Here is a 12,252-nt window from a genome sequence, read left to right on the forward strand (position 1 = left end):
GTATTAACCTTTTTATATATTGTTGGGTTTGATTTGCTATAATTTGTGTAAATTTTTTTGCATCTATGTTCATGAGGGATATTAATCTTCCTTTAAATGTCTTTGTATTCTTTTGGTATCAGAGTAATGGTATCAGGGTAATTCTGGTCTCAAAAAATGATTTAGGAACTTTTTTCTTCTCTGCCATTTTTTTTTTTAATTTAATTTATTTATTTATATTTTTTTATTTTTGGCTGTGTTGGGTCTTCGTTTCTGTGCGAGAGCTTTCTCTAGTTGTGGCAAGCGGGGGTCACTCTTCATCGCGGTGCGCGGGCCTCTCACTGTCGCGGCCTCTCTTGTTGCGGAGCACAAGCTCCAGACGCGCAGGCTCAGCAGTTGTGGCTCACGGACCTAGTTACTCCGCGGCATGTGGGATCTTCCCAGACCAGGGCTCAAACCCGTGTTCCCTGCATTGGCAGGCAGATTCTCAACTGCTGCGCCACCAGGGAAGCCCTCTTCTCTGCCATTTCCTCACAAGATCACCACTATGAAGTAGGTCTAACTAACTCCTCTTAAAAATTAGGAAGGATAAAAAAAAGTAACTTGGCTCAAAAAATAAAGCACTTAAGTGGCACAAGCCAGCCTGAATCAGATAAGACCCTAAATTCTAGATGCCCTTGGAAAGGGATGTCGATGCCATAGGAAGCCTCCAGAATGAACACTGTTGTGGATTCCCATACTTTTTCTTAGATGTGTTTCAAAATCATTGGCTAACTTTTACCAACTGAATTGTCCACCTACTCTAATTCTAATAGGATAGAAGGACACCATCATCCTATCACGTCACCTAAGCTGCCATGTCTGTCCAAACACTTCCTTCCAAATAACTAACATGTCTTGGGCTTAACATGGAGCTCATGTTAAGTCATTCACATACCACTGAAAGAGAGTCTAGGATTATTTTAAGAACAAGGTTTTGTTGTTTTAAAAATATACATAGGTAAATATCAAATAATTAAAATAATCCAAATTTATAGGTGGCTTAACTTACAGCCTTTAGTGATTTAACTTGGTATAAGTACACAAAAGTTTTTCTGAGTTAGGCATAATTGCAACATACAATCCCACTCACACCCACAAAGGTAAGTCACGTATCACTCACAGGAAGCCTCGGAATCTGCTGAGGTCATTGTTTGGACTTTCACATTCTATCCTACTGGAGAATTTCTCAGGATCAACTTCAGAGTCCTAAAAAAAAAAAATATATATATATATATATATATTTTTTTTTTTTTTAAATCACCAAACAAAAATTCAAGGTTAAATCTTGAGATTTAAGTGTTTATCCTTTCACCAATTGTTAATATAAAACGAAGGTATTCTTGTCACAAAATTTGTCACAAGTTGCCCAAATGAAGAAAAGTATAGGCATAATTATAAATGAATAAATGAGATCAGAATGGTCCCAGAGCATTAATAAATATCTTCAGGTGATGGAAATGTCTCAATCATATACTGGAATCCATGTAGGACTCCCTGCAGGAGAGAGCTTCTCCTCCTACAGTGCACACTCTTTTATCTGGAAGACACTGAAAAGCTGAAAATACTTTTGTTGTTGTTCTTTAACCATATATGTAGCTTCTGAGATTATGTGTGTATTTATATATATATATACACACATATATGTATACATATGAGTACTCTGAGCACGTATGCATTTGATCTCAGCAAATTTTATTTAAAAAATTAAAATATGCTAAATATCAATATGTCACAAAATTCTCTAATAGATCAAATATCATCATTTCCATTTTAAGATAAAGAAACTGAGGCATAAGTGGTTAAGTAACACAGTAATTAAACGGCAGAGCTGGGATTCATTCAAACTTGTGTTAATATAACTTCAAAGGTCTTGTTTCCCTCACCACAGCAATGGTGAAGGGTCAGAGCTCTGTGGCATGAAAAGTTACAAATTTCTTAAAAGGCCTTGGTATATACGTAATTACAGATTTTAGGAACAATGACCGACTGATATCTCCAGCTTCAATCAGACATAACATATAAAAATCTAAGTTTAAGAAAAATAAGTTAGAAGTTGATTGTTTCTATTGCAAAAGAATTTTCCAAATTGCAAAATTTGTTGGGTTTCTTAAATTCAGTTCCCAGAAATATATGATCGTCAGACTGAAATGTCTGAACGACGAAGTCATTAAATCCTATTATCTATAAAATATAGCACACCTCTACTGATATCTGGAACTGGATTAAGCTCTCTAGAATTCCATTTTGTAAAGGTAAAAATGAGTTTAAAAAATCTCTTTATCTGTACATGTGAAAATGAGCTCAGTCATCTTCTGAAAAGAAAATGTTTATGTCACCAATGGAGAACACATTATTTACCTGCTCTGTGTATCCCCGAACCACCTGCCTCTGTTTTAAATTGCTCTCTCCATCAAGACCGGAAGTCTCAATGTGACAGATTCCATCTGGATCAGTGGAAAAGAGTAAAACCATATCTGCAGGAATGACCTCGTTACAGGAAAGGCGAATAAAGTCCCCAACAGTAACATCTTTCCAGCATCTGTCGACATATTTTTTCTCTTTCCTAAAATTGAAAAAAAAAAAAGTTTAAAAAGAATCTCAAGCCAAAAACACACATAATAGTTTTTTTTTAATTTTAGTATATAATTTAAAGTGTTAGGGTGAATTTTAATCTGTTAAATGCTAAAAGGGGAAGCCAGAGATTTGGTAAAACTTAAATTCCGCAACTTGCTTCACCTGAAAATGTAGTTACTAAGCCGCCAACACATCAATTCTTTTTTCCTGTGAGATTTTGAACCACTATGCTATTTGAGTAGTTCTTGAATAAAATTAAAATTAACATTGGATGGGTTTATTCATATATGAAGCAATTCCCGCGTGCTATCCTGTGGTCAGGTATCAAGGATCTAAAAAGTGCCCAAGACACATTAGCTGCTCTCAAGAGAGCTTCCTATCTGGCAGATAGGATGGAGAAATTAAAGAAAACCCAAAAGAAATGAAATAAATACCCAGACACAACACTTTAAAAATCATTATACCACCAGATTAACACCCCTAATTATCATTTAATTGAAATACTGGTTAAAGCAGTCCTGTGTTGGCTGCAGTTGATCCCTAGAAAGGAGAATGCCAAATTTTAACTCTTTTCAAAAGTGTAGTTTTCCCAATCTATATACTCAATTCTTTTTAAAGGAAAGGCACATCAACTGAGGTTGACTTGCCATAAATGCCCGGATTTATGTTAAAGTTTTTGCCAAACTTCTCATGCCTTTTCATACCAATGGCATGAATTAAGCTCCACAAAGCACTGTCCTTAGAGAAGAATTAGGACATTTGTATCACAGACTATTATATAACTAGTTAAGCAACATTTCACACACAATACTGCCAACAAATGTTAGGAAGGTCTGTCTCATCCCCCTATCACCTCCCAAATATCTGCAAAGAACTGGTGTATGTCATAAAAATGCACTTATTTTATAAGTAAAGATTTATTTTCTATTACATTTTTGGAGCTCAATATTCAAATGCATTGTCGAAGAAGCCTGGGAGATAGTTATATTCTAAGCTATATGATCTATATGTTAAAAATGAATGCATCATATTAAATAGAAATGCTACCTTAAGCCAATACTTGTATAACTTCTGCTATACAGAATTACATTAGTTATTTAAGAAGAACTACCTAAGAAGAACATTTTCAGGACATATTCTCCCAAAATATCTTATGTACCAGGTTGAATCCAACTAAAAGAATTCCTTATTTACCTAAAGAGTTTGTTAGTTTATCAAGAAAGGTAAATCAATGGTTTAACAATTTTTTTCTAGTATACACCAGTTTACTCTTCCATGGCAGAAAGTAACAAGAGAGAAGACCAAAAAGGTAGGCAGGAGTCATATATATATATATATATTTTTTTTTTTTAACATCTTTATTGGAGTATAATTGCTTTACAATGGTGTGTTAGTTTCTGCTTTATAACAAAGTGAATCAGCTATACATATACATATATCCCCATATCTCCTCCCTCTCGCGTCTCCCTCCCACCCTCCCTATCCCACCCCTCTAGGTGGTCACAAAGCACCGAGGTGATCTCCCTGTGCTATGCGGCTGCTTCCCACTAGCTATCTATTTTACGTTTGGTAGTATATATAAGTCCATGCCACTCTCTCACTTCGTCCCAGCTTACCCTTCCCCCTCCCCATGTCCTCAAGTCTATTCTCCGTGTCTTCATTCCTGTCCTGCCCCTAGGTTCTTCAGAACATTTTTTTTTTTTTAGATTCCATATATATGTGTTAGCATACAGTATTTGTTTTTCTCTTACTGACTTACTTCACTCTGTATGTCAGACTCTAGGTCCATCCACCTCACTACAAATAACTCAATTTCGTTTCTTTTTATGGCTGAGAAATATTCCATTGTATATATGTGCCACATCTTCTTTATCCATTCATCTGTCGATGGACACTTAGGTTGCTTCCATGTCCTGGCTATTGTAAATAGAGCTGCAATGAACATTGTGGTACATGACTCTTTTCGAATTATGGTTTTCTCAGGGTATATGCCCAGTAGTGGGATTGCTGGGTCGTACGGTAGTTCTATTTTTTAGTTTTTTAAGGAACCTAGGAGTCATATTTTGAAGGTTCAGTCTTACTGCCATTCTTAGGAGTAGGGATTTCATTCCATAGAAAATGGATATTCACTAAAGGTTCACAGAAGGATATGATTCTATTTCTACCTGCTAACTCCTGCTACAGAGTAACGGATGAATTGTTGGGTGGCAGGCTGGTTAGAAATAGGAATGGCAAGAAACCAATGGAAAGTTATTGAAATAATTCAGGGGAGGGATAAAGATGGTTAGAATTAAGGCAGCAAAAAGGATGGATGAAAGGAGATTAAATCAAGACATATTTGGGTACTAGAGACAAGTATTCTGACTTATTACATGCAAAGTTATCAAGGGTGACACTATGGTATCTAACTTGTATGGTGAGTGGTGCCTTTCACCATGTCCGAGATTTTAGAATCAACTGATTGCATCATGGTGAAGATAATAAATTTGGTTTGGAAAGTTTTTATTTGAAGTGAGATATAAAATTGAAGAGGTCCAGCATTTTGATGGTTTTGATCAGAAGTTCATGAGTAGAAATATAAACTTGCAAGTCCTAGGTACATATAGGGCAGCTGACACAAGGTAACGACCCAAGAGGAAATGTCAGAGAAATCAAAAAAGAAGGAAATTTCAAAAAGGGAGCCATCATAGTAACAAAAGCCATAAAGGGGTCATGCCTGTGATATGTGGTTATTAGAATGTCTGCTATCAAGTTGATAGCATGAAACTGTTGATGCGGAGAGTGAAGAAGAAAGTGAGACCTCCAGTGAATTAAGGCATAATTGGAAGTTGAAGAAGTAGAATATTTCATGAAGTTTAGCCCTGAAATGAATAAAGGGTGAAAGCAGCCACCGCAAGGGAAGGTAAGGCAAAGAACAGTAAGGATGAAAGAACTGCGCATGCACGTAGCATGCAGGGAAGCCCATGGAGAAGGCAAGGTAGAAGAGAGGACAGAGTTGGGGGGTGCTGTTTGAGGCTATGGAGAAGTAACAAGGAATGGAATTAAGAATGCAAATGAAAGAATTACTATTACAAGGCAGGGAGTCACCCTTTCATGTAAAGTCAGAAGAAAGTAGGTGAAGATGTAGATGATGTAAGAAAGAACTGAAGTACCTAATTCATGCTTAATGACCTTACTTTTTCTATGAAGAAGTCTAGAAGAAAATTTGCTGAGAATTTGTGAAAGTAGGGAGGGAAGACAGATTTGATATTAGGGTTAAGGATTTTATTTTTCTTTCAAACATAAGAAATAGAATTCCTCTAAGGGACAAGTTTATTTACTCTACACTGGAACAAAATTCAAATGAGGTCAATTTTACAATTAAATTAACTTCACTTTTCCCCATTTGGAGTCCATGCTAGGATTTTTTTTAAGTAGCTAATTTTCCCAATAGGTAGCTAGTTCAGGTCAATTAAACACATACTGATCTTAATTTATGTGAGTTACCATATCAGGTGCTAAGAATACAAAAGTGACTAAGATATGGTGATCTCCCTACAGAAGTTATGGTCAAAATTTGAAAAAGAGACACAAACAGCAATTTTATAAGAGAGGTATGCACAGGTTATTATGGGAGCAAACAGTTGGGACATTTAGCTCTGGAGGAGGTGAGCCTTGCAGGATGATCTAGAGTGAGTCAGGTGAAGAAAGGTGGGACAGTGTTTCAGTCAGGGTGAGAGTGGAGGCACAATGCCATAGGGCATGGGAGAGCATGATGTTTGAAACAACAAGCTAAGTGACAATGCTCATTGCCAATTTTAACTAGCTTTGAGAATTTTTAATTGTGGTAGACTCAACATGAGGTTATATTTCCTTCTTGGATATAGAATTAAAAGTAGTAAAAGAACTTTCTCCTTCTCCCACAGTCTAAATGTACAACTAGAATTTCTTGTATCTACTTGGTTATTTGTGCTTCTGTAATTACTCTCACTGGTCAGGATATAGCACTTATAATCCATTCTTCAGGCAAACTTCTAGACCCATTTTGCTTCTTTAAGAATTCAATGTCACACAGCTTTTATGTCAATACACAATCACTGGGGAAAGTTGGGAAGAATACACTGGACTATTAATAGTGATTCCACTGGGGTGGAGGTTGGAAGGAGAGAGGTGGAAAGACAGAAAACATGGACTTCTACTTCCTACTTTAACAAATTGAAAGAGAGAAAGAGTGGGATTACGAATGAGTTTTTCTTTTTGATGTTCTTTAGTATTTTTCCAATAAAACACTAAAAACAGTTTATAAAAAGCAAATACTGAATAATCATTGGACACAAGAGCAGCTAAGATTTACTGGATGCTTTATACTCATCAATTCATTTAATTTTTATATCAGTGTTATGTGGGTGGTACGATGAATGCACTATGCCCCACTCCCCCACCTCTTAGAAATGAGAAAAACTGACTTTGACAGGTTAAGTCACTAGCTCCAGGTCACACAGTTCCTAGTATTCCTGGGATTTGAAACAAGGCAGGTAGCTCCAGCGTCCATCTCTCAAATACTAGACTTTACTCCCAGCTATAGTAACTTACCAATGACCACCAAACAAAACATGGTTTAATTGTGTATTAGAAAGTGAATTTCAAGAACCACTGCTTTGGAAAATGTCACACATCAATAAGGTTAATATCTTAGAAGGCCACTGATATTTAGTCTCATTTCAAGAATCATGAAATTCTATGAATTTATGAGATAATTCTAAAATATTAACATTAGCTAGTATTTTTAAACTCCTAACACCAACAATATGGTGATTTTTAAAGATCAGAAAACAGTATAAGTTCCTGGAGGGCAGGCATTTTATCTGTTTTTTGTTTAAACCTCTAAATCTCTCAGTGCCTACAACACAGTAGGCACTTAAATTTGCTGGATGATTAATAGTTTTATTTTCAGCACACTTCTATTCTCCTTGAAGCAAACCTTAAAGCCTTACAAATGGCTGCCATTTTAAAGGCAATCTTAAGTCAGGTTTTGGATAATAGTTCTTTCTAATGTAATTGGGGTGTAATAGGGTTTAAATGTTTAATTTCTATTCTAGCGTTTGTTATTTCTCTATGATACTTTCCCAAAGAAGATTAAGCACCTTGTGAAAGACCACATATTATTACAAATAAGAACCAAATTATCTGCATAGAAATGTTAATATGCTTCTTCCAGAAGCCTGCAAGATTTAATAGCCGCATACTTTCAACTTAATTTTACTGAGAAATAATTTGTCCTCTAAAGTAATTTCTTTATATTTAATAGGAATTTAAGTTAGTACATTAACTTAAATCAACAAGACATGGTCTTAGAGCCCACGTTTATGTCTTTATAGCCTTATAATTTGTTCCAAGAACAGGGAGGAGGTGTCAGAATGTAAGCATTATTTCTTCTACACCAAACAAAAGCAAATTACATAGAATAAAAAGACATAAAGAACTACCCGATTCTATTACGAAATGCAATCATAAAGTGATAATTGGACTAGACCTTAAACAATTGAAAAGAATATTGCATCTCATCTTTAAGTTTATATGCAAATCATCTAAAACAGATCCAAACTATGTCTAAAGGGACCCCTGAGAAAAAAATTATACCAGGTTTCCATTAGGAAATTTTAGTATTCATAAAATCATACAATGTTTTAACAAGTTCTCAAATATTAATTAAATGACTTGATCATGTGACAAACTCTAGCTTATAGTCATTATTAACTTATAATAATCATAATAGCTAAACTTTACTTAGTACTTGAAAGGGTTAGGTACTATGCTTACTGTTTTATACTATTTTATTCATAATGAAGGGAACTGGAGTTTAGCTAGTTTACATAATTTGCCCAAGGCTACACAGCTACTAAGTGAAGGAATCAGGATTAGAACTTTTTAGAATAAGCTAAAAAAGCAAACAAACACACCGTAACAACTCTAAACTAGCACTAAAAATCAGCAATTATTTATGTACAAGAATTTGTATTTAAAAATACATATAAGTATTCTTTCCATTTGCTAAATTTGGCATTAGCTGAGCAATCTTAAAATTGGTCAAAATATGGATTTTGTTCATCATATAATCACTGTAAAATCCTATTTCCTACAGCTAATTTTTGAAGGCAGAGACTATATGAACATTTCACCTCTCTATCCCTGGCACATAATAAGCATTTAAATGTCATCAAATGATTCACAGCACTGTTTCAGTAAAGTGCTCTATGACTTTAAAATAAAAACCATGAACTATTTTATCATTTTTTCTATACATCAATTTTTCTGGTTCCCTTTAGATTAGCCATGAGTATAAGAAAAAAAAAGAGAACTAATTTTTCCTTATTTAAGTACAGTTCACATCATCTTACAAAAGAGAAAAAAGTTATTTTGTTTTCTATAATAGGTCTTTAAAATCAATTTTGGGAAAGCCACTGAAGAATTCTAATAATGAACAAAATTCAGAATCCTACAGGTTTTGGCTTAAATATCACTTATTCAGAGAAGTCTTCCCTAATCATTGGCTCATGTAACACTGAAGACAAATTTCCACTATCAGGACAAGGATTTGAGTTATTGTTCTCCCAAAACAACAACAAAAAAATTATGTCATCTGGTTGAACTCTTGGTCAGTCAAGTGAACTTAAATTTGTTCAGAATATACTTGTTTATTATAAAACTAAACTTTTAAACTTAGGTATCATTTATTCTGACTTGGAAACTAGAATAGAACAGAATCTCTAGTCTGACAAATTTAGAATTAGTGTCTTATGAAAGTTGAGTCTATATCAGAGCACTGAAATCAACCCAAGAAATATGCCAAATGCTCTGAGATCTCAGAATAGTGACAGCATATGTCCAATGGAGCCTCTGAAGTCTTTCCAAAGGCTGAAACAGGTGCCTACCTTTGGGCTCAAAGCTCAGTCTTTTAGCTCTTCACATTTTCTCCCTTGAGGATTTATGTCAAACTCCTAACTCGTAAAGGGACTGATGACTTTGAAATTTCTCTCTGTAGCTTTTCCTTCCTTTGAGAACTCCTGTAATATGTGTGCCCTATTTGCCCACTGGGCATTTCCACTTAGATGCCTGTCTTACTATCATTTACAGTTCACTCACCTGAGATGAATTTAATGATCCCTGTTTCTATCAGTGGTACTTTTATCCTCCAAAGCAGGAAAAAAAAAAAAATCACAAAAGTTCACCAAATTCCACTGGGTTCTTCTTCATAGTATCTCTTCTATGAATCCCCTCCTGTACTTAGCATCTACTCCCAGTAGTACCCTGGATTGATTAGTAGAGGCAGATCTATACAGAAGCCATTCCCATGACCTGAGAGGACCAATCCTCCTAAAGCACAACCTTCACCATGTTACTTCTTAACTCAAAAGATGCATTCTCTACCACTAAAGGAAAGTATCTGTGACGGTTAATTTTATGAGTCAATTTCACTGGGCCACAGGATGCCCAGGTATTTGGTTCAACGTTATTTCTAGGTGTGTCTGTGAGTGTTTCTGGAAGAGATTAGCGTTTGAATTGGTGAACTGAGTAAAGCAGATGGCCCTCCCCAGTGTGGGTGGGCACCACCCAATCCGTTGAGGGCCTGACTAGAACAAAAAGGTGAAGGAAGGTTGAATTCACTCTCTGCCTGACTGACTGAGCTGGGACACTGATCCGCCCTTGACACTCCTGATTCTTAGGCCTTCATTCTTGGACTGGAATCTACACCATCGCTCTCTGGCCTTCAAACTACACTGCTGGCCTTCCTGGGACTCCAGCTTGCAGATGGAAGATAGTGGGACTCAGCCTCCACAATCCCATGAGCCAATGCCTTATAATAAATCTTATTCCTATTGATTCTGTTTCTCTGGAGAACTCTTTTACTCAATGTCTAAGCAGTATCCTGGTCATGGAGCGCCTCCAACAGTAGGCTTCAAACTCCGTCTCTAACTTTTTATTTCTGATTACTGCCCCTTTCCTTTGTTACTCCCTTCAGGCCAAGTTAACACACTCACTCACTATCCTCAGAATATTCCATAAACGTTCCAGACTCTGAAATGAAAACAAGTAACACCAAACCCTTACTTGTAAAGCAATTAACATATTCAGAATTTCACAAATCTATTCCTAATGATGACTTTTTAAGAAGTAGATACATTTCTCATGAAAGGGAACTCCAGAGAATTAACATTATAAACTTTGTAATTTATTTTCATAAAAGCCACGCAAATAAGGACTTAAATATATTCCTTCTTGAAAAGGGAACCCTCCTACACTGTGGGTGTGAATGTAAATTGGTGCAGCCACTGTGGAAAACAGTATGGAGGTTCCTTAAAGAACTAAAGATAGAGCTACCATATGATCCAGCAATCCTACTCCTGGGTGTATATCCAGAAAAAAAACATAATTTGAAAAGATACATGCATCCTGATATTCATAGCAGCACTATTTACAATAGTCAAGACATGGAAGCAACCTTAAGTGTCCATCGACAGATGAATGGATAAAGAAGGTAAAGTATACACACACACACACACACACACACACACACACACACACTGGAATACTATTCAGTCATAAAAAAAAGAATGAAATAATGCCATTTACAGCAACATGGATGCAACTAGAAATCATACTAAGCGAAGTAAGTCAGAAAGAGACAAATACTATATGATATCACTTATATGTGGAATCTAAAATATGACACAAATGAACTTATCTATGAAACAAACAGACTCACAGACATAGAGAACAAACTTGTGGTTGCCAAGGGGGAGGGCAGTGGGGGAGGATGGATTGGGAGTTTGAGATAAGCAGATGCAAACTATTATATATAGAATGGATAGACAATAAGGTCCTACTGTATAGCACATGGGACTATATTCAGTATCCTGTAATAAATCATCATGGAAAACAATATAAAAAAGAATGTATATACATATAACTGAATCACTTTGCTGTACAGCAGAAATTAACAACACTGTAAATCAACTATACTTCAGTAAAATAAATTTTAAAATATATTCCTCCTCTTTGATCTAGTAATTGCATTACTAATTATAATGCTGAAATAATCATAGATCTTCAACACTTTTGTATAAGAATACTCACTGAAACATACATTCTCAAAATTATATAAATATGGGAAATGTTAAATTACCTTAGAGTCATATTATAGACAATGCAGCTATTACAAGTACTTTCTTGAAGGTTAAAGACATGGGAAATGTTTATGGTGTAATCTTAGGCTAAAAGAATTAGAATAAAATATATGTAGCACAATCCCAATTTTGTAAACCATCCCCCATGGGTTTACCCCTACCACAACATGCACATGACTTGAAGGAATACATCCCAGCGTGATAAATAATTGTCTGCAGACACTAGCATTGTAGCATTCGTAAATGTAGTCATTAATAAACAGCAGAGTTCAAAACTCACCTTAATGGACTTTACTCTTTGGCTTTCTATTTCATAAATACTGGAAATTAAAGTATCCAACAGAGCAAATGTGCTTCTGAAAAGACCTCCTATAACGAATGCCCTCTGCTGTTGCCACAGCAGGAAGGGTTTTATAGGCTGCTGGCTTTGTGCACAAAAAAGAACACACTTCTCCATTTCTCACAATTCCTTTCCTCCACAGGAAGCTCATCT

The 12,252-nt window shown here is 35.6% G+C and overlaps 1 protein-coding gene across 5 annotated transcripts in view; it reads right to left on the reverse strand.

Moving 5' to 3' along the window:
* ATP10D (ATPase phospholipid transporting 10D (putative)) overlaps positions 1-12,252 on the reverse strand; it is a 128,557-nt gene that overhangs the window by 63,324 nt on the left and 52,981 nt on the right. For all 5 annotated transcript variants that reach the window (XM_068543007.1, XM_068543008.1, XM_068543010.1 and 2 more), the window contains 2 exons: positions 2,380-2,584; positions 1,142-1,227 (listed from right to left, as the gene is read on the reverse strand). In XM_068543007.1, coding sequence (XP_068399108.1) covers positions 1,142-1,227; positions 2,380-2,584 — 291 coding nt within the window. The remainder of the gene's footprint in view (positions 1-1,141; positions 1,228-2,379; positions 2,585-12,252) is intronic.

Source organism: Eschrichtius robustus, chromosome 4, assembly GCF_028021215.1.
Source record: "Eschrichtius robustus isolate mEscRob2 chromosome 4, mEscRob2.pri, whole genome shotgun sequence".
Classification (NCBI taxonomy): domain Eukaryota; kingdom Metazoa; phylum Chordata; class Mammalia; order Artiodactyla; family Eschrichtiidae; genus Eschrichtius; species Eschrichtius robustus.